General features: G+C 43.7%; 1 protein-coding gene across 1 annotated transcript; it reads left to right on the top strand.

The window, feature by feature from the left end:
- Positions 1 to 15,897: 15,897 nt before the first annotated feature.
- ZNF80 (zinc finger protein 80) lies at positions 15,898 to 22,586 on the top strand. The gene is given in 5 exon segments (XM_044254805.1): positions 15,898 to 15,974; positions 21,857 to 22,022; positions 22,024 to 22,079; positions 22,081 to 22,419; positions 22,421 to 22,586. Coding segments are annotated over 5 exon segments (804 nt in total).
- Positions 22,587 to 25,648: the final 3,062 nt, after the last annotated feature.

Genomic DNA, 25,648 nt, shown 5'->3' with positions numbered 1-25,648 from the left:
CTCAATCTCCTTAAGCCTCAGTTTCCTCCTCTGTGAACAAGAACAATCGTGCCCACCCCTCCCCCCCCCCACGTTGTAGGTTGATGAAGATTCAGGAAAAGAATTTGTGTGGTAAACTGTTTAATACAGCACCCGGAACATACGAAGGGTTCACTACATCAGTAAGAGTATTAGTAATAATATTAATTAAAGAAGTAAGAGGAAAGTGGGAGGAGACCATCCCTCTTCTACCTCTGTCATGCCTTTGGGCGGGAATAAAGTCCTGGTCTCTCATCCCCAAGGCCAGGGCTCTCCCTAACCCCTTCCTTCTGTCATATGCAAACGATCTACAAATAGGAGGATAAAATATGCCTGCAGAGAAGTGGCCTCTGTACCAACCAGACTCTGAGAGGCCTTGGAGGAATGTGAATGACAGAAGAGTCCCTCCAGGAGCCTCCTCCCGGGGCTCCACCTGGAAGCATAGCCTGTACGGCCACTCACTAGGCAGCAGCCCCAGCCAGAGCGGAGCCGACCAGGGGTGAGAAACAGGTCTGGGCCAAGAGCTCCTAGGGTCACCCCGGGCCCCACAGCACAGCCCTGCAGCGCAGTGTGCACCTCTGTGGGCATTCCAGTGCTAACTCACGTCTCTACCCGAAAGTTCTAAACCAGTCACTACATTTTTTCTCCCCTGACTTTGACAGTTGCGGGCTGAACAAGCTTGATCAGCCTTGAGGCAGGTGTACAGGTGCTGAGTAAGGAACTCCATTCACATCTAAAAGGGGAGGAAGTGCTGGCCTAGAATGTAGAGCACGCCCGAGCCCACTGCCAGCCACACCTGCTCCAACTAGAAGCCTGAGGTCTGGTAGGATCACAGCACAGGGCGCAGGGAGCTGACAGTGGTCACCCCTTTCACAAGGCCCGCCACTTGTTCACCAGAAACGGGACCTGGGGCACAGAACAATCTCTCAGTGGTGCCTTTGAGCTTCAGCATCTCCAAAGGTCTCCACCTTTCCCCTTCCCGCTCAGAAGCAGCGGGAAGCTCCAGGGATAGCACAGCTTTCCCCTCCCGCCCTTTCCCTGCCTCTAATCAAGTACAACATCCTACAGAAGGGGGTACGTTTTCAGCCAAGTGCTCCCACTCTCTACCTCACAGACCAGCACCTCCTGGTGGTAAGCTGCACTGTGGATGTGGGCAGAGACCCCTGCCCCCTGCAGGTGTGCAGAGGCTGAGGAAGCAGGGACACAGGAAGCAGGGGAAAGATGGGGGCATGGACACTCAGGGCACCTGGAAGGGCCTACCTCCCTCCGCCATCTGCCATTGAAAAGCCACCTCACAGCAGAGCTACCTGAACGGTGGAGTGGTTGATCCAGAGCCCTCGTGGCAAGAGCTGCCTCAGAAAATCAAAGATTCAACATGAAAGGAATGTCTATGACCTCCGGATTTTTAATAAGTCTGCGAGCCACAGGGCTTGTTGGCTCAGGACAAGTGCAAATGAGGAGAGTTTGAGGGCGGGATTGCTGACTGTTAGTCTAAGCTCCCTCAGGTGAGGTGACTCTGAGGACCTCACCCACAGAGGCTGCCAAGGAGTTCAATGAACTGTGGGAAATTTCCTTTGCCTTCTCAGCTGTGAAAATAGGACAGAGACCCCCCAGGAGAGGTTGGAATGTGGAGTCAGAAGAAAAATCTTTGGGAAGAAGCAGCTCATCTCTCCTCAGCTTGGGTCTTTCCGGCATCTAATTCACAGCCCACCCACCCACTGACATCACTCCCCTCATGTCCCTGCTCCATCCTAGAGGTGATTATACTATCAATCCACCCCCAGGCTCCATCTGCCTTAAGAAAGGTATCCTCTACCCCTGGAGACCTACTTCCTACTTCCTGCTGCCTGGAGCCCTCAGCATCCCAGACAACTAGGATGGGGAATAGAAGTACAAGAAATCATAGCACTCGAAGAAGTTCCCAACCATCAAGCTCTCTCCCTCCTCCACTGAAAAGGTTTCACAGGGGGACGACAATAAGCCTCTAGAAAGCAGATCATTTCAATGTTACTTAAAATATGTAGATAGACAACACAAAAGAAAACTTCCAAATTAGTTTTACGAAGTGAATTTCAACTTGATATACAATTAGGATTGCACAAGATAAAAGAAAATCAGATCCTGATCTCTTATAAATAATGAAGGAAAAATTCTAAATAAAAGTTGTCCCACAGATGCCAGTTGCATGTTAAGCAAAATACACAGGACCACGTACAGTCTATTCCATGACTGTAAGGATGATTCCATACCCCAAATTCATTTACATTAAGTACTATATCTACATAGAAAAAGCAAATGGTCATTTCCTTCAATGCTGAAAAGTAAATTCAATCCCGTGACTGATTTAAAAAGAAAAAAAAAGTCAGCAAAATAAAAATCAGTAAATTCTTTAATGTGATTACACACACACACACATACCAGCCCCAAAGCCAATATCTTTTTTGATGGGAAGACAGTAGAGGTAGTCCCACTCAAGTCAGGAATAAGACAAGGTACTTACTATTTCTGCAACTAGTTAACCACTTACCAGAAGTATTAGCCACGGGCGCCTGGGTAGCTCATCAGTCAGTTAAGTGGTTAAGTGTCTGCCTTCAGTTCAGCTCATGATCCCGGGGCCTGAGACCAAGTCCTGCATCAGACTCCTACTCCACAGGGAACTTGCTTCTTCATCTGACTGCCAATCTCCCTGCTTATGCTCTCTCTTTCTCTCTCTGGCAAATAAACAAAATAAATATTTTTTTTTAAAAAAAGTATTAGCCAATTTGAATAAATAAGAGGAACAGTTAGAGACATAAGGATTAGAAATAAAGATAAAAAGACTATAGTTGTCCTTGTTAAATTGGTAAAATATAAAATCAATATAAATAAACAAGTAGTCTTCCTATATACAATCATCAACCAGTTAAGAAGATATTTGGAAAAGAACCCTCATTCACAACAGCAGCAGGAAGGAAGGAAGGAAGGAAGGAAGGAAAGAAAAGAAAAGAAAAGAAAGAAAGAAAGAAAGAAGAGATACTTGGGAATAAATTTAACAAATCTAACAAGAAATGTGCAAAGCCACAGACAAAAAAAACTTTCCTAAATGAGTCAGCTATTCAAACATACTTTTAAATTAAACCATACAAATACTAAAAGAAAACATGGTTGAATTCCTTTAAAACCTGGAACTGAAGTCAACCTTTTTAAGTGTGATTCAAAATCTAGAATCAATAAATACAGTTTGGTGAGGAATTTGAATACATAATTTTTTTAAAAAGGGCTTTTACATTAAAAAAAATCATAAAGGTGAAAAAGACAAATGACAGAGTAGGAATAAATATTTGGAACTTATTTCACAGCCAAATGATTCATCTCCTTAACATAAAGAGTTTCCAGAAATCAAAAAAGAAAAAGACCAACAACCCTGAACATGCCAAAATACACGAACCGATGGTTTATAGAAAAAGAAATACAAATGTTCCTTAAGCATATGGAAAATGCCTCAACTCCAGTTGTAAAGGGAAAGATGTGCATTAAAACTACACTGTGAAGGGCGCCTGGGTAGCTCAGTCTAGTGTGCCCAACTCTTGATTTCAGCTCAGGTCCTGAGATCCAGCCCCCCATGGGGCTCTGTGCTCAGCAGGGAGTCAACTTGAGATTCTCTCTCCCTCTCCCTCTGACCCTCACCTCTTGTGTGCTCCACGCACACCTCCCCCCACTGTCTCTCAAAATAAAAATAAAATAAAACAAAATAAACTACACTGTGATACCATGTCTCTCCTTCCCCCTCTGGACTGGGTGAAGTCCAAATTGTAACAATACCCTTTTACCAGAGAGGCTGAGGGGAAGTAAGGACTGCCATAGAATGTTGCTGGGAATATGAAATGATATCTTTCCTTTGGAGGAGAATTCCTCAGTATCTCTCAAGGTCACAGCTGTGTTTAGCCTTTGACCCAGGAATTCCCCTTCTGGAAATCTATTCTAAGGATATAACTTCACAAATACGAAATGCCATATGCACAGCGTTATTCACTGAGGTATTATGTGTACTTGCAGAGAAGCATGAAATGGCTCGAATGTCCACAAGAGTCTAGTTGAATAAACTACAACACCCAGTCCCTTACTGAATAAATTCTGGCACCTTCATGTGATGCACAACTAGGCCACCATGGAAAGAATGAAGGTAATCTCCATGTATTAATATGGAGTGATCTCCAGACTTACGAAATGAAAAGGTGTGGTCCAAAAAGTGTGTATAACACGCAACCCTCATGGGAAAGGGTAAAGGCGAATACGAATATGAGCACAATTTTGCCTGTTTCTAATAAGAAACCCTGTAAGAATTAATCAGAATTCAGTTTTTTTAATTAGTTAACAGATGGCAGAAGAGGGAGTGGAGGGGGAGGGGGCTGGGATGGAAGAGAAACTTCTTGGGGTATAGCTTTTAACTTCTAGGATGTAAATGTTTTACATATCTAAAAATATGTGTTTTGTTGGGGTCCATGATCAAAGGGACGAGACTGAGACAAAGTGAAAGTTATGCAAAGCCTTACTCTATGCCAAGCGTTAGAAGTCAGACTGACCGGCCAGGGCTGCCTCCGAAGACAGCGACCCCCTCCAGATCTCACAGGCTGGTTTTATAGGGCATAACCGCAGACCCAACCTACGTGGCTTCTATTGTTAAGGTGTTTACTCCCAGAATCGATACCCAGAACTATACCAGGAACTATGGGGACGTTTATTCCCGGAATGAAGCCCATGGATGTAAACAACACTATGGCTACCTAGGCAATATGAAGTTACTCTGGCTAAGCAGGCCCTAATAGTTAAACAGGTTTTAACATTAAATTGGCCCTAACATATATTATGTAAAAATAAAAACAAAAGGCCATCCCTAAAATAGAAGGGAAAAAAAAGAAAAAAATTAACCTAATTGCATTAAAAATTAATAGCAGAACCATGCAGAGAAAATAGTTAACTGAGTTTAAAACTTAGTACTTTGTATCTCCTTGGTAGGATCTATTCTAGGATAAATAAATATATTCTGGTCATTCAGTTTTCTTATTATTTTGAAAAAAACAACATAATAAATAAGTAACTATATTAATATTGTTAGAAACCAAGTTTTCAGCATAGAGAAAATAGAAGTATAAATTCAAATAATTAAATAAAGCCTTGTAATATTAAATTTGAATTTGAACTATCAATATAATTAATTTTAAATCAATACATGATTTATGTATATACATAATAGATGAATATATATATTCTTAAATGAATGAATTCTGTAGTCAATATATATAATATAGTCTTTTAAATCATATATTTACTGAAATATATATATTCTTTTTTTTTCAAGATTTTATTTATTTATTTGACAGACAGAGATCACCAGTAGGCAGAGGAGCAGGCAGAGAGAGAGGAGGAAGCAGGCTCCCTGCTGAGCAGAGAGCCCGATGCAGGGCTTGATCCCAGGACCCTGGGATCATGACCTGAGCTGAAGGCAGAGGCTTTAACCCACTGAGTCACCCAGGCGCCCCACTATATTCTTTTAAATCATCTCCTGCAAGCCAAGGAGAGAAGTCTCAGAAAAAGCCAAACCTTCCCCCCACCTTGATCTTGGACTTCTAGCCTCCAAAGCCATGAGAAAATAAATTTCTGTTGTTTAAGTTACCCAGTCGTGGTATCTGTGGGTGTTTTATGAGCCCTAACAAAGTAATACAGGTGATAATGACATTTGGTGACATAGGAAGATTTTTTAGAGTTTTTTGCTGAAGTTTTTAAGTGTGAAATGTAATGTCCATGATTCTTAAATCCTTAAAAAATAATTTTTAAAAAGGTACACAGTGTTGACTGTTAAATATAGGTGTTAAGAGTATGGGTATTAAGTATTATTTTTCTACTTCTGTATAAATTCAAAATTCATAGTAAAATGTCAAAATTGAAGGACAGGAAACATTCAGGTACGGCTGGGACAGGATAGCGGGGACATCAGACAGGAGGCACAGACAGGATGGGGAAGCCAAGGACAAGGACCACCAGCCGGTGCTGGGGAGGGAGGGAGGCCAGAACCCTTATAAGGAGGCCCCCACCTATTTAGGATTGACCTCTGGGGTCCCCATCTTTTAACCTACCTAAACGTGATAGAGGGTGATTAGAATTCAGCGGCGCCCTGCATCAGAGGGATTGCCAATAGGAAGGCTGGGAAAAGAGAACAATTAAAAATGAATTTGGTTTGGCTGCAAAACATTCCTAATCTCAGTCGCTTATATTAACTACCACACATTTAACTATAAACACCATTTAGCATAATAATAATTATGCATAAAACTGAAAAATACAGTTGGAAATATATAATTAATTTAAAATGTCATAATAACTAAAGGAGCTTTTCAGTATTTAGCCAAATTCCTCATATGGGATAGGCAGTTCCTAGTCTGAGCTAAGGCTGCCTGATTCTCTGTCATAACAAATCTAGCAGCCCTAACACATTTCTTCATGTCAATCAATCAACAAATATTGAGCACTTCCTTTGCAAAACTGCTCTGCTAGGCATTATGGTGGATACAAAAAAGAAAAAGTTTATTCAAGAAGTTCACAATCTAAGTAGAAAGCCTTAGACCCAAACAAACATAACATAAAATACAAAGGAGACTCTCCGTGCGAATGGTGAGCAGAGACCAGCAAAGGTAGATTTAGAGGACAGCCGTTTCTACGAGGTTAAAAACGAAAAAGGTCGTCGTGTGGTTGAAGCAAGGCTATCTAATCTCAGAGCAAGGAGATACATCTAAATGATACAAAGACACACGCGGAAGCAGTAACAAGTGTTGGCATGCGGCCAATGCCTGGACAGCGTTGCGATGACAGTGTTAATTCACATACCCAGATTCGTGTGCTCCTAGGCAACACTTCAGAAACATGATGGGACACTCGGGCATGCTTAGACTGAATGTTTACAAACATATACTATGAGGTGCAAAACATTGTGGACGTGGGTGATTGTCATGGCGGGAGGGAAGATAAGATCGAAGTCTCAAAACAAATGGGAACTACTGAATCATTAAGGCCCCACCTGGTCTCACAGGGGTTGATGTCCAGAGCCTGCTCCCTTGGAAAAGCGGGTCAAGTGGTAAACACAGATGCGTGATGCTCCTTTAAAAGCAGCGGGGTACACCGTGCCTACTCTGGGGCTGGAAAGTGAGCGGAAGAGTCAGACTGTGGCTCAGAACAGGCACGCGTTCCCTTGGCCTTATAGAATCAAAATGACCTTTCCAGAATGTCCCAGAAGACATTCAAAAGAAAAGAGACACATGATCTGGGGAATGAATAACCAAGAGCTTGTAGAATTCTGCCGGATGGGGGAGAATGGTCACAACTGAGGTGTGGCCTGCAGAGCTCAATTTGGCTTTCAAGCTAAACCACCTCCTACCTCACCAGAACGATCTGCTGTCAAGATTATTGCTGACAAGGAGATTACACACCCCGGCTAACGTGGCTTAGATGGCTGCTTATCTGAACCAGCATCAGAAGTCCAAGGCCCCTAGGTCAATGCTTATTTTCTTTCTTTAAGGCTTTCGTCTGAACCAACTTCCCACCCTTCCTGCCCACCCAACTCCAAATGCTTCTGTTCTGCCCTCTGAGTCTCAAGGATTGATATCAGCAAGATTCCTTTTATCTTCAGAAGATAAAATTCTTCTTTAAATCACTTGTTTTCCAAGTGTGAGCCTAGTCCCGCAGCATCATATGGCTGAAAAGTTGTCAGAAATGCACATTCTCAGGCCCCCCACCCAGCCCCACAGAAGCCCAGTCTCTGGGGGTGGGGCCAGCAGTCCTCTTTCTGGGTTATGCACTCCTCCCGCACCGCGCCCCTCCCAGATCCAAGAGCAGCCCGTGTCACCGCCTTGATCACCAGCAGTGGCCCCCCTTCCTTCTTGCATGCTAATTAACATATCCCACCCCAAACAGCAGTGAGGTCACCTTTTCCACTTTTTATCTTCAGCTCTACCTTCTAATGCCACCACCACCACCCCAAGTTACACACAGTACTCCTACAGCATCCCGTCTGAATTGCTTAGAACCGGTTCTGTTTTCTTTTACTCCGTCACAATGGTCTTCACAGTTTTTGCTTTTAATCAGTTAAAAAAAAAAAAAAAAAAACTAATAACCTCCCAAATGTATAGGAAGTGTGTAGACATAGGGCTCCAGCAATATATTTTATACATTATAAAACAAAAGCTGAGAACAGAAAAAAATAGGTATTACATAAAAACATTTCAATAATAACTCTGAGATCTTCTTTATGTTCCCCAGTGACTCATCTTGTACCAATTATGTTGCAGACATCAGCTTTGCAGAAATTGAGATACTGCAAGGGCCGGGCTTCCACAGGTTTCTAGACCCAGAGACACGTGGGCTCTCTGACTAGGAATAGGAGTTAGATTTCTGTGGTTGTGTGGTACTCTATGTATAGTGAACAACAGTGCTCCTAGAAAAAAGTCCCAAGTTAGTAGCCTTTGTCGATGGTAAGGGTGTAAATTCTCCCACGAGGGTGATTTCAAGCTGCCAACACTATGTCACTGAAAGTGAAGTCTGAAAAATGCACAAGTGTCTCCAACAAGCCAGTACAAGCCAGCTCCCCGTGCTGGATTGTGTGCCCAAAACTTCTTGATTAAGGCCTATTTTTCAATTAATTCCCTTTTTTCTAGGGAACTGGTTTCCTAATTAAGCATTTTCTAATTAACATGCTCCCTTTTAATTTCTCGAAGCCCTGGCTATGGCTGGGGTAGCTCTCCAGTCCTTCTGGCCCTGGTGGGGGCTTCCACACCTGTTACAGGAGCCGGTGGCCACCTGGGATTTGTCCTCTTGGGGGTGAGAGCACTGGGTGAGAGAAACGGTGAGAGCCAGGCCGTGGAAATCCTTGCCATGTGGCCCTATGTCAAAACACGGGCTTATGCGAATTCACCCAGCCCATAGAGATGGAAGCTCGGAGTTAGACTTCTCCAAATCCCATGCTCTTTAACAGCAATCGCTTCTGCCTCTCTGTTCCCCTCGCTGTGTGCAAACCCCAAACCTGACAGCAATGAGTAGGTAGGAGCTCTTGATCTTTTGGAACCAAATGGAAGTAAAAATTTTGTAATTTTTAGAGAGCGTTCACACATGAGCCCTTGTGCGCACATGTGCACATAGAGAAGGGGCAGAGGAAGAGAGAGAGAGAGAGAGCATCTTCCAGGCTCCACGACCAGCTCAGAGCCCTACCTGGGCTCTATTCTCCCACACTGAGATCATGACCTGAGCCAAAATGAAGAGTCAGGAGCTTAACCAACTGAGCCACCCAGGTGCCCCTTAAAAAAGTAATTATTTTTTTAAATTATTTTTATTGATTTATTTGACACACACAGAGAGAGATCACAAGTAGGCAGGCACAGAGAGAAGGGGAAGCAAGCTCCCCACTAAGCAGAGAGCCTGATGCAGGGCTTGATCCCAGGACCTCGAGATCATGACCTGAGTCAAAGGCAGAGGCTTAACCCACTGAGCCACCCAGGTGCCCCCAAAAATAATTATAATGTGAGAACTTATTAATGTGAATGAAGCTACAAAGCCAGTAAGAAATAAAATGTGGATTTGAACCCAACCAGGCTGACCCCAGAGCCCATGCTTGCAGTGACTCATATTCTACTGTCTAACCCTGTTATCTGGTGTCTTTGGTACTGGTACTGGTACTGAGGAGGGCGCTGCATGGGGTAGAAAACCCAGAGCAGTGTGCCCCTGTCCTCAAGACGCTTTCCGAAAGCTCACAGGATCCTTACGAAAGCAAGACTAATGTAAGTGAAGTAATTAGAAAATCTTAGTAGACAGCCTCTAATTAGCTGTAATGTAATATCCCCCACGGCTAAGAAAAGTGCTTCCTGGTGGAGACCATGAGACTTAACCCCTGCCTCCAGAGCTATAATCACTCTTTTAAAAAATCAGAATCTAGGTCAGACAGGGCCCTCGGCCTGCAATCTGGTACTGTAATTCTCTCTCCCAGGGAATCCCACCTGACCAGATGACATAGCCATAGAATAACTATATGAAGTTGCGTTTTATGCACGTTTTTTTTTGTTTGTTCGTTCTTCTCAGACTAATGAAAAAAATATTTTCAGACCTCCATTTAGAAGTTTCTGGTTCTCACATGCTGCCGAAGCTGTAAGTCTGAGCTCTGACCTTTCCCCCCACCCTCTCTCTCTGGTAGCCGCCGTTCTTGAAGGCTGCCCGCTGTGATCATTCCTAAACTAACAATGTGGTGAGAAGGAAGCTATCCCCAGAGGAAGAGGAACTTCAGAAGTCCAAACTTGCTCCTATTCCCCCTGTTGTGGGATACACTACCTGAAAACTCAGTGACTTAAAATAGCAGCCTTTCCTATAAGGTGAGAAATTTGTAGCTGGGTGAGTATATGAGTTTGCTGGTAACAAAGTCCCACAGAGTAGGTGGTTTAAACAGAAACTAATTTTCTCACCATTCTGAAGGCTGGAAGTCTAAGACTAAGGTACTGTCAGGCAAGGTGCATTTCTCCTGAGGCCTATTAAAGCAACTAGATTAGGTCCAAGATGGTGGCACTCATGTTAAGCCCCACATCAGCAAACCAAAACCTCACTGAGTTTCTGTGTTGGGCTCTCCCAGAAAAGGAAGGCCTAGACCAACCAGTCAGCACAAGTTACCTGACCTGACCCTAAAACTTACCTTTGCTCCGTGTAAGGAAAGCAAGTCTGCTTCAATCAGTCAGCAAATGCCTCATAGAACATCCTTGTTCCAGCTTACACTGGTCTTTAAAAACCCTCTCGCTTTGCACCACTTTTTGGAGCTCCTTTCCAGCTTCTATACTGGATGCTGTCTGTTTCACAAGCCATTGAATAAAAGCCTACTAGACCAATAAATTGGCTGTTGAAAATCATCTTATAACAGGCTTCTCTTCCTGCCTTGTCAGAGGCCATCTTCTCCACAGGCCTTCATAGAGCCTTCCCTCTGTATGCACCTGCATCATCATCTCCCTTTCTCAGAAGGACACCAATCATATTGGATTGTGGCCCACTCACACAGACTCATTTTACCTTATTTCCACTTTAAAGACTCTCTCCAAACAGAGTCACATTCTGAAGTATCGATGGTTAGGATTTCAACATCTGAATTTGGCAGGCATATACAATTTGGGCCATAAGAGTACTTTTTTTGCTTAACTGATGTCATTCTTTGGAACCTGGTTGGCAGATGGGATGGTCTGGAGAGTCCAAAGTGGCTTCAGTTGCAGGGCTGGTGGCTTGGTGAGGATGGGTGGAAGGCTGAGCTCAGCTGTGCCCGTTGACCAGAGAGCCATCACACAGCATATTTATCCTGGCCGTCTTGGGGTGGTCAGATATTTTACATGGATGCCAGTATCTCAAGAGAACAGGGCATGACTTTTTATGACCTAGCTTCAAAAGTTACAGAGCACTACCTCTTTTGGTCAAAGTAGTCACAAACCTGCCCAGATTTGAGAGGAAGGGACATAGACCCCTCCAATTCTCAATGGAAAGAGTCTCAAAGAACGTTGGGCCATTTTTTAAATTGCTGTAAGCTTTTTATAGCTCAGCCATATCATTTAAACACTCAGTCATCTTGACCTAAATGAAAAGAGTTCAATAAACACCATGGTTATTCTCAGTCTTGTGGGTTCTTCTCTGCTTCTTGAGGGCTGTTGAAGGTGGCTTGGGGTTATAAGAGCCAAATGGTTCCTTACTGGCACGACCTGCCATCTGACCTCATTAAGTCTTCAGAATCTTTCCTCATAGTCCAAACACTCCAAATCTGGGGTAGTGGACCCTTGTTCACTAACTTGACTGCTGTGCTGGGTCATGAGAAGTACTGACTTCCTATAGTCTCCATCCCCACCCCCTCTCTTCACCATGCCTGGAAGATATTTGGTGATGACCACTGTTTCCTTTTTTTAAGCTATTTTACTGGACTCCGATGTGTCACTCCTATATCTCAGAGCTACCAATTTTCTGTCTTGCATGCCACTTGCCCTGCTCCCATCTCAGCCCCCTTCTTTTTATGGTAAAAATTGGGATTTGTGTATGTCTGACCCAGGTGGGACAGGCCTTCCAAGAAAGACTGGAAAATCTACTGAAAAGACTGGAATGCCCAGGAGATGAGACTCTGTATGAGAAGACAACATAAGGCACTGGCAGTCTGATTTAGGAACAAAGACTCAGTTCTCAGAATCTCTACTCCTATCAGTTCTTGAATGACATGTGTCACTTGGATCCCTCCTAGCCCCCAACCCTTAGACATAAGCTGGATCCTGGATCCTGGATCCTGGTAAGAGCAAAGACTTTAAATAAAAACAAAGATCTATTCCCCTTTCTACTTTAAGACTCCCTTCTGACATGAAGAACTGATGATATGGGGGGAATTCTCTACCTGGGTGACACACAGACACCTAAAATTTCCCGTGTTCAAAGCTGAATGCAACGTTTCCATCCCCAACACACTCATAACTGTGTTCTCTATCTTAGTTGTTGGCGGCATCCATCTAAACAGTCATCTAAGTTAGAAACCTAGAAATCAATCTTGACACCTGGTTTTTCTATACCCCTACCCAACATCCAGTTAACAAGTCCTTAAATTCTTGGAATCTTCCCTCACTTCCACATTTCCAAAGTCGCTGCCAAAATGGAAGCTTTTATCCTCTCTCACTTGGAATACTTCAGTTGCTTACTGTTAGCCCTTGTTGTGACCCACCTAAAACACGAGTTGTTATTGCCTTAAATCATGTCTGCAGTGCCTCTCAATCTACAAAAGAGTCTGAAGATTTTCAGCAATGGTGCTCGATCTAGCACTCAAAGTCCCCCACATGTGTAGGCCCTGCTTACGTTGGCAGTCTACCTCTTTTCATTCACTCTTGTGCTTGACACATCTACTACCTCAAATTGATTGTTCTTTTTCCAGCATATTGGCTATTTATTACCTGGAGTAAGCCAGGTGGTATCAAAAAGATTTTCTATACTCCTAGGCCATGTTGTTCTGTTTTGTTTTGGCTAAAAAAAAAGAATTTTCTTGGGTTTTGTGTTTGTTTATTGTTTTGGTCTGATTTGCTTTGATTTCGTCTGTTTTGGTTTGGTCTAGTTTGGTGTGGTTTGATTTGGTCTGGTTGCCTGTTGCCGGTTTCAGGTTGAAGACTTCAGCACCTGCAGTTTGGGAGATACTGGAGGCAAAATCAAACAAACCCAGGGAGAGCACCATTGTGTCATTTCTCAAGTCTTGAGTTTCAAAATAATACATTTTTTCCTTTTACCTCCCAAAGTCTCTTTGTGTTTGTTGTGCTATGTGAGAAAATTTTTACTATAAGATGGAGAACTGGTGAGAAATGGAGCTATCCTATCTTGGCCATAATCAGAGTCCATCAATTAAGCTTTAATGAATAAATCAAAGAGGCTTCTTGAGAAAGATTTGGGGACCACACCAGTTGGGTATTTTGAAGGATTATACTCTTCTCTTACGGGAAATGTTGAAAAGAGTTTTCCCCAGGGAAGCGCTACTCTGAGTTCTGAGATGTCCTGTGAATGTTGGAGCGAGCTACTCTCTATCAGCTTCTAGGAAAGGATTTCAAACTGTGAGCACAATAAAAACCTGTAAAACTGAGCACTGTCCGGGTAACTGGGTGGCTCAGTCATTAAGTATCTGCCTTGGGCTCAGGTCATGATCCCAGGGTCCTGGAATCAAGCCCCACATCGGGCTCTCTGCTCAGCGGGGAACCTGCTTCTCTCTCTCCCTCTGCCTGCTGTTCTCGCTGCTTGTGCTTGCTCTATCTCTGACAAATTAAATAAAGAAATTTATTTTTTTATTTATTTATTTATTTTTTTTTTTTTTCAAAAAACCCGAGCACTGTCTTATGAAGAATCTAGAGAGACAGTGGGCTGGAAGTTAGGCTATCTTGTATCAGGCTAATTTCAGGGAGCAGCACCGCAGTCATCAGTCATAGCTCCACGGAAGGTCAAAACAGATTAGGACATTCCCAGGTGAGTTCCATTTACTCCCCTTGTGAAAGGGTGGTCAATAAATCTTCAGGACGGTTGAAGGTCTCAACAAGTAATGGCCACACTTGTCCAGTTACTGATAGAAGAGACTTTAAGTTGGCAGCTTTGGGAAGTCATATGGAGCAACCTTTAATGGATAAGAAAAGAAGAAGCCTAGGACGGCCCAGACTGGGAAAGCGTGGTTTGGGAGATCCCGCATTTAGGCATTAGCAATGACCGTATGTATTCGGTATTTGGATCCCTCCCTTCTTATCTTAACCCCTTCTGCGGCTGGGAGTGAAGGCGTAGGAAAGATAGAAATGGGAAGAGTTAGTTAATGAGTTCCTAGGGGTGGAATGATCAACCGTCCAGACACTTAGAGATGACCAAGACTGGACAGACTTTTTGGCAAAGGACTTTGAGGGTTTTGAGGTGGGGAATCCCGAGATAAAGTGAATTAAAAGAGAATACAGTGGTCCATGTGATATTTGCTCTTTAAATCCCAAACTGGAGTTATAAATGTAATGATGGTTTTATGAATTCATGAATTCTGCTTCTGATGGCATTTTCTCTTTAATATCTCCTTCCTGTTATGAGGTTTATGCATTTCCTGCCCCGCCCCCCCTTGGATCTATTACGTCCCATACCCCAAAGTCTCACTGAAGACCAAGATAGCCCAAAACTGATAAGGGGGAAATTCATAGATCCAGATAATGTGAGCTAATCCCTCAGTTTCCAAACAAAGAAACCGAAGAGTGAAGTGAATTTCCTGAGGTTATGCAGCAAGTCAATCCAATCTCCAACCTAGACCTCCCCATTTTGCGTTGTCAAACCCTCCTAGTGCAAGAAACGGTAGAGCTTTCCCTCTGGCTTCCCAGTCCTGAATCTTGTTGTGGGATATAACAGAGTGAGACCTTGACATCTCATGACAACCTGTGACGGATTTACCGTTGGCCCGGTGATGGGGAAACATGCCAATGAAGAATAAATAAATTTCATTTATATATATATATATATATATATATATATATGAATAATTGAGGAGTTGGGCCACCTGTCAGCAAATGGTGTTCAAGTAGAACAGACAAGAAGCACATGGGAAACCTCCAGTCAGAAAGAATATTTTCTGAGGAAAACAGAAACTCATTCCTTCCCTACAGCAACCACTATGGGGAGGGACTGCAGAATCCGCTGGGCACGTGAGAGGCAGGTGTTCTGCTCTCGCTGCAGCAGCTCAGGGGCCCAGAGACAGCTCCCACAGCAGGGAGGGAGGAGGAGCGGGTCCTCACTGTGGCAGGAGTAAAGACTGGCTTCTGCCTGGGAAGTAGGCTGCTCCCTGGTGAGGCTGAAACCAAGCTGTCCCATGCAAAGGGAAGCTGGCCTCCCGAACAAATAACCAATGGCTCTGCATCACTGAGTTTTATATTTCGATCGTCTTCTTTGTTGTCTCTTAGACTGAATCTTGCCTGAAGCAGTAAACATGGTAGAAGACTTCTATGTAGGCCAGTCGTTCTCCTCTTTGGGCCATGGGAACGTCGTCCGCAATACTGTAACAGCTTTCTACAGTGACAGATGGTCATTAGACGTTTGTGGGGGGACACTTCATAATGTAGAAAAGTATCAGATCACTGTGTTGTACACCTGAGACTAATAGGATATTGTATGACAATTATCCTTCAATAAAAATGGGGGTATAAGGCATCTTTTTCTGAATTACGAAAGGAATCAGATTTGACAAGACATGTATTCGTTCAAGGACCTCAGGCAAGGCCCGGTGTTTCCTACTCTGGGAGATAGAGAGATGAATTCCACAAGAGTCTGGCTCTTGTGAGGGGTGCGGGGGTAAAGGGGTGGGTGGGGTGGAGGGGGATGTGTGGGGAGAGTCAGGCTGGGCACAACATCAGCCCCGTCACCAAGCAGAAGGCGAAAATGATACAGGATAAAAGGTAAAGGACTAGGGACCACAGAGAGATACAAAGGAGAGTTTATTCCTAATGAGGAGAATCCATGTTTTTAGAGGACATTTCAGACGGGCTTCGCATATTTAGAGAAGGAATAAAAACTTGCCAGGCAAGGGCAAGGCACAGGCAAAGAGGTGAAGGAAGAAATCACACGTGAGTCAGGAAAGGATGAGTACTTTCTAACAGGAGGAAGAGGAAAATTGAGTTAACAAGTTTCCAGAATCTGGCTGGCCACCAGAAGTGCCTGGGGAGATTTAGTTGTTTCTTTGTTTCCTTTTGCTTTAAATAGAGTCTTAAGCTCCCCTGGCATCCCTCCTCCAGGAGTCTGGGCTGGGGGGAGGGGAGCAATCAAAAGACGCCCAGCGCTTAAAGGTGTTTGAACTCACCTCTGAAAACATGTAAAGACCTTTCTTTCCCCCCTGGACTTTTCTTCTGGAGGCAGACTATGTGCCAGCAGTGAAATATATCACTCATGTCAGTCTCTTTAAAAGTCACTGTTTTGATTTTCATTTTCCTGCCTGTGGGACAGGAGACCTTGCTGCTGAGAGCACCCCCCTCCCCACCGCCCCATCAGCTTTTGAGTTGTTCTTCCCCATCTCCTTATTGGAGCATGGTGGGAGGGGTGGGACAGTGCTGCATTCAAGAATCTGTGGGTATGGGGTGCCTGGGTGGCTCAGTGGGTTAAGCCTCTGCCTTCCACTCAGGTCATGATCGCAGGGTCCTGGAATTGAGCCCTGCATCACATCTGGCTCTCAGCTCAGCGGGGAGCCTGCTTCCTCCTCTCTCTCTCTGCCTGCCCTTCTGCCTGCTTGTGATCTCTTGTCTGTCAAATAAATAAATAAAATCTTAAAAAAAAAAAAAAAAAAAAGAATCTGTAGGTGTGCCAGAGGGCAGGTGGCGGGAACCCCCCGGGCAATGGGGTGTGGGGTTAGCAGAAGCTAAGCGAAGATCTGAGCAGGGCTTGGAGCTTCTGGTTCTCCTCCATCTGCCTGGCTTATTCCTGGCCCATCTGCTCCCCTCCTCTCTACCAGCACAGAGTAAAAAGGGGAGAAGAAGTTTGGCTCCCCAGCAAGGCCCTGGAGGTTTTCACACTGTGAGTTCCTCTTCTTCTCCTCCTCTGAGTTTTATGCAGAGCCATGGTAGACAGATCTGAGGAGGTGAGGGATGGTCCCTCTGATGTGAACATTTGAATAAGATAAATTTGGAGAAGACACTAGGCTAAGCAGCGCAGATGAACCTGTGAAGGACCTGGTACTAAGGAAAGAAGTAGAAGGGCATCCTGCCACATTCAGGGAATGAGCTGGAAAATAACCCGCTCCAGGTCTTCTTAGGGAAGGAACGACATCCTTTGCTGCTATAGCTGGACCCGGGAATCAGATTCCAAATTGAAATGATGGGAATATTTCTATTTCTGCTAACTGGCAACAGAACAGATCTGGAACATAAGACACGTATTTTCTAGAATAGGTGAAACACAGCGTTCACCAGTGGAAAGTTCATTATACAGAAACACCTTCTAGAAGAAGTAGACACCACGGAGTAGAGGTCACAAAACTGCTGTGGTTCCAAGAAGCTAAATGCTCTGTGTGGTCCTGTGGAACTTTATCTGCATAGCAGACAAATGTGGACCTCAGCAGGCCCAGTCCGCAGAAATGGGTCCTTTCTGAGGACAGATTTAGACTCTTCAAAGAGTTGCAAGGCAGATGATCTCCACCCACTCCAGCTTCTGGAAGGACATCCTCACGGAGCTTGTGGAAATGCAGCCTGGATGACACTGTGGATGTCTTATATCGGGTGTTTTGTTTTTTAAGATTTTATTTATTTATTTGACAGACAAGTGATCACAAGTAGGCAGAGAGGCAAGCAGAGAGAGAGAGAAGCAGACTCGCCGCTGAGCAGAAAGCCTGATGCGCGGCTTGGTCCCAGGATCCCAAGATCATGACCTGAACCGAAGGCAGAGGCTTAACCCACTGAGCCACCCAGGTGCCCCTAACAGCTGTTATTCAAAACAAAATAACCTGGGCTTCAAGAAAGTTGAAACGGTAACTCCATGTTTCAGTATTTGAGGAACAACCACACTACTTTCCAAAATGGCTGCACCATTTCACATTCCCACCAGCAGCGTGTGAGACTTCCAATTTCTCCACGTCCTCGCCAATACTTGTTATTGTCTTTTCAAATGAGTCATCCCACTAAGTGTGAAATAGTATTTCACTGTGGTTTTCATTTTCATTTTCCTAATGGTTAATGACATTGAGCATCTCTTCATGTGGTATCAGCTCTTGGTATATCCTTTGTGAAGAAATAGCTTTTTAAATTCTTGCCCATTTTAATTAGGCTTTTTGTCTTTCGATGATTAAGTTATAAGAGTTATACAATTGTTCCTACACAATTTGTAAATATTTATCCCTGTTCTGTGGGTCATCTTTTCACTTTATCTGTGGTGTCTTTGAAGCATAATTAATTTGAATGAAACTCAGTTTATCTATGTTTTCTTTTTTTGTTCATGCTTTCAGCATCATGTCTGAGAAGCCATTACCTAAACCAAGATTACAGAAATTTATACCTATGTTTTCTTCTAAGAGTTTTATATGTTTGGCTCTTACATTTTGATCTGTGGTCTATTTTGAGTAAATTTTTGTGTAAAATGTGTGGTAAGTATCCAAGTTCTTTCTTTTGCACATGGATCCAGTTGCCCCAGGACCATTTGTTGAAAACATTATTCTTTCCCATCATAATCGTTCTTTTTAATGGAAGCACCTCTTTTTTCTGAAAGTTTTTTATAAGGACAAGTCAGATGAGGCTAGGACTTACCCTAATGACCTCAATCTTTACTTAATCATTTGCCAAGATCCTATTTCCAAATAAATCACATTCACATGTACTGGGGGTTAGAACTTCAACATCTTTTGCAGGAGATGCCATCAACCCCTAATAGTAAGTGTGTATATTTTATATAAATATTGTTCCATTTTGTCCTCAAGGGATGTCCTAAAGGAGACAGACAGTGAATGGGGGCAGTGAGTCTCCATGAAAGGATAGATACTATACCAATCGGTCCTCCTTACAAGACAGGAACAGAAAATGGGGAAGACAGGCGTGAGATGGCACCGAGAAGGAAACTCCTTCCTTGCCCTGCACCGGGACTTGGGCCTAGACTGTGGGGAGTTAAGGCATGTTTGAGGTGTTTCTGGTGTTAGGAAAATCTGGATTCTTCCTTAAGGGGGAAGAATCTACTCTGAACAGAAATGCAGTCCTATGGAGGCCCCAGGAGGACAGATTAGGAACTGAGGGCTTTAAGAACAACGATAGCTAGTAGTCGATTGTATGTTATTCTTTGTGAGGAAGCCCCTTGCCACCCCCAGCCTTCGGCAAAGGCTTATTAAACTCACAGACTGGTCTAATATCAGAGGAAAAGTCTATATTCATGCATCGACTACAGTGCTGAAAGGAGGCAGAGGAATAGTGGTGGACACTCTCCCCACGGGGTCTCCAAGAACCCAAATGTGCAGGTGACAGTCTGCACTCACAATGGTTGTCACCTAGTGTGGCCCCAGTTGGCACTGGAGCCACGGGAGAAGCCGGGAAGAAGAGCTAGTAGCAGACTCCGAGTACAGCGTTGCTTCCGGTGTGACCTAATTCGAACCAACTCCCAGCAAAGATACTCAGGCTACGTAAAAGCGTTGCTGCTGATGGCTCAAATGACTGCAAGTAGTAATCATTTCAGAAACTGCTCTATATCATTGAAACCAGGTCTGAAAGGTAGATTCACTAAAGAAAAAAAATAGACATTTTCAAGAAGCAAAGCTAACTCATTTTGTAATTGAGCTATCATGGCGCTGATGTCAGTCTTTAGAGGTCAGCCTTTTTTGAACTCTTCAAAGTGGATACAATTGAGACCAAGGACCACACTTGGAGAATCACTGCAGGAGAGGAGTCTGTCCCAAATGTGTGCATCCTGAGACTAATGGGGTCACCTGTCCTGCACAAGACAGTCCAGCACTTCTTCAGACCAGCTCAAGCATAGCTGCCTTCATCATGGCCATCCACTAGTGCCTCCCATTCTGGGGAGAGTTCTGCTGTCTAGAAAATACAGCTGACCTCTCTACCTTGTATCTTCACTGCACTGACATTCAAGAAATCCTATGGATGAGAACACTCTCTTGGCTTTTCCCAGGCAATGTATTTGTCTACTCCTTCATTTCTCTGACCCTAATATTTACATACGTTATGAAAGCAATCAAGCAGGTGATGGGAACAAAAATCCATACTAAATACAATCTCAGTTATGAAATATTGGATTTTTTTCATATCAGGAAAATGAAAAGAGCATCTTCACCCCCTCTCTTTGACGTTGTAGATGGAGGTTCTGGCCAGCACAGGAGACAGAAAAATAAAACAAAGCTTAAATATTGGCTGAAAATCACCCTGTCAAGCCATTTCAATGGGGGTCCTGTAATGGTAGTGTCATTCGCTCTCTTGTCTTGAGGTGATCATACTCTCAGAGACCATTCAAAATAGCTACAAGAAGAACTACAACAACGGACAGAAGTCCCAATACTCAGAGTGTCAATGGCCATCGGTCCTCTTCTTTCTATGGCTGACCAGAACCTTCAAATCAGCCTTTCCTTCTCTAGTTTCAGGTTCTTCTCTTCATGGGCATAACCAGTTTCAGCCTGGGCAGGGGAGTACAGTGGATCAAGGTCCTGCTCAAACTGCTCTCACCTTCTTCCCCACGATGGCCTCCACTCCTCACCAGTTCCAGAGGGACTTCACATTCTGCATTGTCAACTGTGATGCTTCCGATTCCCTGCTACAGCCTCAGCTAGAACACTCTGGGACAGGTGAGTAATGTTCCACTCGGTGCAGAAGCCGCTTCGCCACCCTCTTTCCTGGACTCCCTCCAGATGTTTGTTGTAAACATTCTCATACAGGTCTCCCAGGCCACACGTGGAAAAGCTTCTCTTTGGGAAGACTGGTAGGAAGCAAGGTTAAATTTTTCAAAGGAGTTTGATTAATAAAGACAGAACCAAACGCAACATAAAAGAGATCTGGAATTTGCATGCCTTCTCCTACACTGGGCGTTTGGACTGGACTGACTTTACCACTCCACACCTGTGTACGGTTTTATGTGGGTCCATGCATAGACTAAATAAAGCAGCCCCACTCCCCGTTTGACCAAATTCCTGGAGTGCATGCTCACATGCATATTTGAGTGCGTGTTTGGAGGGTTTCCCTGACCCAACTAGGGTGCACTTCCTACCACATGTATGACCTTCCTTCCAGAGTAACTGAGGGTTCAATTCCCAGAAGTAAAAAAAGTGAAACTGAAGCCCCCTGTGACTTGTGTTCCCAATGCTGTTGTGGGGTACAGTGCTCTCTGGTGTCTCTAGTCGTAGGCACACTCTGTGCTGGTGTGCACCTTTTGTCTTGTTAGATTGTGGTGGCATTCCACATTCCAGGCATCAGTGTTTAAACCTGTCCATGACCTTCACTTGGAAAGACTGAGGGCAGCTGGACCAGGCCCAGAGGACCCTATTCTGGGAAGTACTGCTGGAGACCTTCAGGACTCTGGTCTCACTGGAGCATGCAATTCCCAAACCCGAGTCGACCTAACAGCTTGAAGCACCGGTAAGAGACGGAGAGAGATCGTTGCTGAAGGACCTGTCCAGGTGACAAGGTAAGCCCGAGACCAGTCTGCTTTGTGTTAGGAGGCCTTGCTCCAGGGAAGACTCAGGAAGCCAGCAGGTCCTCCCGGTTGGGGCAAACCAGAGATCAGGAAAGATTGCTGAAAATTCAGGAAGGGAGACCAATTACCGTTTCTCACAAGGAGATCCTCCTGGAGAAGATAAGCCTTGAACACACAGATTGCGGACCGATGAGAGTCTACACTCAAGGGTTTTCCAGAAGCAAGATGCTGCCAGAGATGCTATTCACGGCGGGGCCGCACAAGGGCCAGTAAAGACAGTGGTTCCTGCTGGACAGACCCTTTACAAACACAAAGAATGTGAGAAAGCATTCAACAAGAATTACCCCCCTCCTTGTTCGACGTCAGCAGATTCACACTGGAGGGAAGCCTTAGGAATGTCACTCGTGAAAAAGTAGATTTTGCTCGACACATGAGGATTCACACTGGGGAGAAGCCCTGTAAGTGCATAGAGCGTGGGAAGGTCTTTAACTGGAGGTCACACGTCATGCACCACCCCCATATCCACACCGGCAAGAAGCCCTATAAGTGCAGTGAATGCAGAAAGACCGTCAACTATCACTCTGTTTTCATCCAGCCTAACATGACCCACTATGGCAAAAAACCCTTCGGATGCGAAGAGTGTGGGAAAGCCTTTCACTGCAACTTTCCCTTAACGCAGCACAAGGGGATTCACACTAGAGACAAGCCCCACACGTGCAGGGATTAGGCAAAGACCTTCCCCTTCTGATTTTATTTGACCCCGTGAGACCCTCACAGCACAAAAGCCCCATGTGTGTAAAGAACGTGGGGAAGGTTTTCCCTACAGCTTCTCCCTCACTTCACACAGCAGGAGTCACACTGGAGAGAAGCCCTATGAGGGCAGTGAGTGTGGAAAGGCCTTTGTCTAACATTCTGCTTTGTCCAGCAAGGGACGATTCACATGAAAGGAAACGGTGAGTGCAAATAGTGTGGGAAAGCCTTTGAAACAGCTTTTCTTTCCCTTGACCTTTGAGGAGTGGTGCTGGGGAGATACGCTCTGAACACAGTGAGTAGAGGAAAGCCTTGAGATGTGGCTCATCTCTCACTCGACATTAAAGAATTCATGCAAGAGAGAAACTCCTTGAGTGTAAGATACATGGGAAGACCTTTTGCACCTGCCCACCTCAGTCAACATCCAAGAACTTCTGTAGGGAAAAGACCTCTTGACTACTACTACTACAGAAAATCAGGAGGTCACAGGAAACATGGTACTCGGCATCTGAGAATTCCTGTAGGGGAGAGACCTCTGGGTTATCACGCACTGAAGAAAAGTCAGCCACGCCTCCGCCCACAGGCTGTGTCACTAAGCTGTTTCAGGATTATTTCAAAGAACAGGGCGGAGGGAGCCGAAGAAGAGAAAAGGAAAAAAAAAAATGAGCGCACAGCCTCCCTCATACTTCTCTGAAAGCCAGGCATATGAAAATATGCATCTGTTTCTTTCTTTGGGGCTGTCTGAAAGCTAGCAGGGCCCTGCCCTTTCCTTTGTCCTTTATCTCTGTATTCACTTACGTCCAGTGACAGGAGAGCTGGGCAGTGGAGAACAGCTCTATAAAGAGTTGTTGAAAGCCCTCTTTGTGGCAAAATGTTGTCTCTAGTCTTGACGATCAGAAGTCTTTGTGAGAAATATGAAGGCTAAAGTCATGAAATACTGGAAGTTTGTAACAAGTTAAAATGTTAAAAATACTACCACATAAGATTATTTTCTACTTAAGGACACAAGGATCTATGTATGAATAGGCACATCTCACTGCGTCATTTAAGACTATTGAAGATTTTGGGTGCCTGAGTGACTCAGTCAGGTAAATGCCTGCTTTCATCTCAGGTCATGATCCCGGGGACCGGAGATCAAGTCCTACATCAGGCTCCCTGCACAAAAATAAATAATCTTTTTTAAAAGACTATTGAAGGTTTTACTTTTTAAAAAATCTTCCTTCATGTGGTTTTGAACACTAACCACTCTCCATTTTTCTTGACTTCCATTTACCTGTTTTGATTCTTTTTCTCAGGGACACAGGGATGGTCCTGGAGCTGTGTGGCTTTCAAAGGTGAGCTTGGATTCTTCCCCTGATGATTTCACAGCTTCTTTAGTTCCCCGTAGAGGGGCTTCTCCAAAACCATGTCCACAATTTTCTAGAGATTAAACTGGAGCTAAACCAATCAAACAAAAAATAGAGCTAACTTAAACTAATGAAAAACTGGGGGAAAAGTTTAAATTTTTTAAAGATGAATACAATGTATTAAAATGCAAAATATGGAGATTCTTTGACATATTAAAGCAGTTTCTAGAAATCTAATCAAAAGAAATATTCTGACAAATGTGCAGAGCAGAGATATGTGTGCAAAAATAATTGCCAAAAATGTGTTTTTATATATGACACAGTGAAAACAACCTAAATGTCTATTGGTAAAGAAATAAATTATGGCACACCTGTTCTATGAAATATCATGGAAGGATAAAATATCTGTGTGTACTGAGGTTAAAATAACTCCCAGATACAGTGTTAGCAAGATGCAGGAAATAAAACTAGATCTGGAGGAAGATACATAACACTGTTAATAGTGGCTCTCAATGAGAAGTGAGATGGATCAGGGGCGTAGGGAACTTTCGGTTTTTACTTTATATACTTGAATATTATTTGCAAATTTTAAGTAAAGAGCATGCATTATTTTTGTAATAAGTGTTTCAAATATTTTAATATAAATGGCACCTTGGAAAAAAGTGACTCCTAATATTTCTTATACGGCATGAATTTCCCAAGATTTCTCAAAATCCTGGTGTTACTATGCCTTAAACAAACAAACAAACAAAAAATCCCTGAGATCAAGGATCCAAAACTTTGAGCCAAAATATATGTAGAATAACACATGTGAAAAATGAGAGCTCTGCGTAAACTACTCTTCAATGGACATTCATTTTCCTTTAAAATCCTAGTAACTTATAAATGCCCTTTTGCAAGTAGTTAGATTTTATGTGTCAGGTTTTTTCGTCCTTGGAATTAAAACCTACTTCTCTGGGTGTGGTGCATAAACAATGAATTTAGGATCACTGAAAAAAAAATTAAATTAAGTTTAAAAAAAAACAACAACTTGCTTCTTTCCAACATAATATTCATGCTAAGCAATCAGACCTATTTTCCAAAAAGGAAAACAAGTTTGATATCTACTGATCATACTTTAATTATGTACCATCAGACATACTTTCCATATATAGAAATAAGCAAGGAGTGGGATTTTCACGTAAGCACACCTGTAACCCACAGGTGCAAGTCTGTTCAGGCATTTCAGTTATAGTAGTTTGCCTGATAGAGTGGTCCCACAAGAAATTGATTGTGTGAGTTTTGTTCTCCTTTAGGAGGAGACATTGGCAGCTGTGTCACCATACAACTAGATGCTGCCCATTTTGGAGTCAGTTGCTGAAAGTGGACTGTGAAAGACCTTTTAAATTAGAAGAACGCCTTAGTCCAGGTTGCTGGACTATAAACTGGGAGGCTTATAAACAACAGAAATTTATTTCTCACAGTTCTGATGGCTGGAAAGTCCAAGATCAAAGCCCTGACAGACTGGGTGTCTGGTAAGAATCACTTCCTAATTCACAGACAATTGTCTTCTCAATGTGCCCTCATGGTGGAAGGAACAAGGGAGCCCTCTTGGGTATCTTTTACAAGGGCACCAATCCCATTCACGAGGCTTCTGCCCTGGTAACCTAATTACCTCCCAAGTCCTCACTTCCAAATACCATCACAGTGGGGGTTAAAGTTCAACATGGATTTCGAGGGGACACAAATGTTCAGTCTATACCAGAGGAGAAATATCAACCGGAGAAGATACCATGAGGGTCATTGAGTAGTTTTCTTCTGCTCACACAAGTGTAGACTAAGCAGATATCATGGTCCTGGGAGAGATGAATACAAGATCTTTGGTATTTCCTATA

Source organism: Neovison vison, chromosome 6, assembly GCF_020171115.1.
Source record: "Neovison vison isolate M4711 chromosome 6, ASM_NN_V1, whole genome shotgun sequence".
Taxonomy (NCBI): domain Eukaryota; kingdom Metazoa; phylum Chordata; class Mammalia; order Carnivora; family Mustelidae; genus Neogale; species Neogale vison.
The sequence above is the reverse complement of the archived record's forward strand: the minus strand, read 5'-3'. Positions and strand labels throughout refer to the sequence as shown.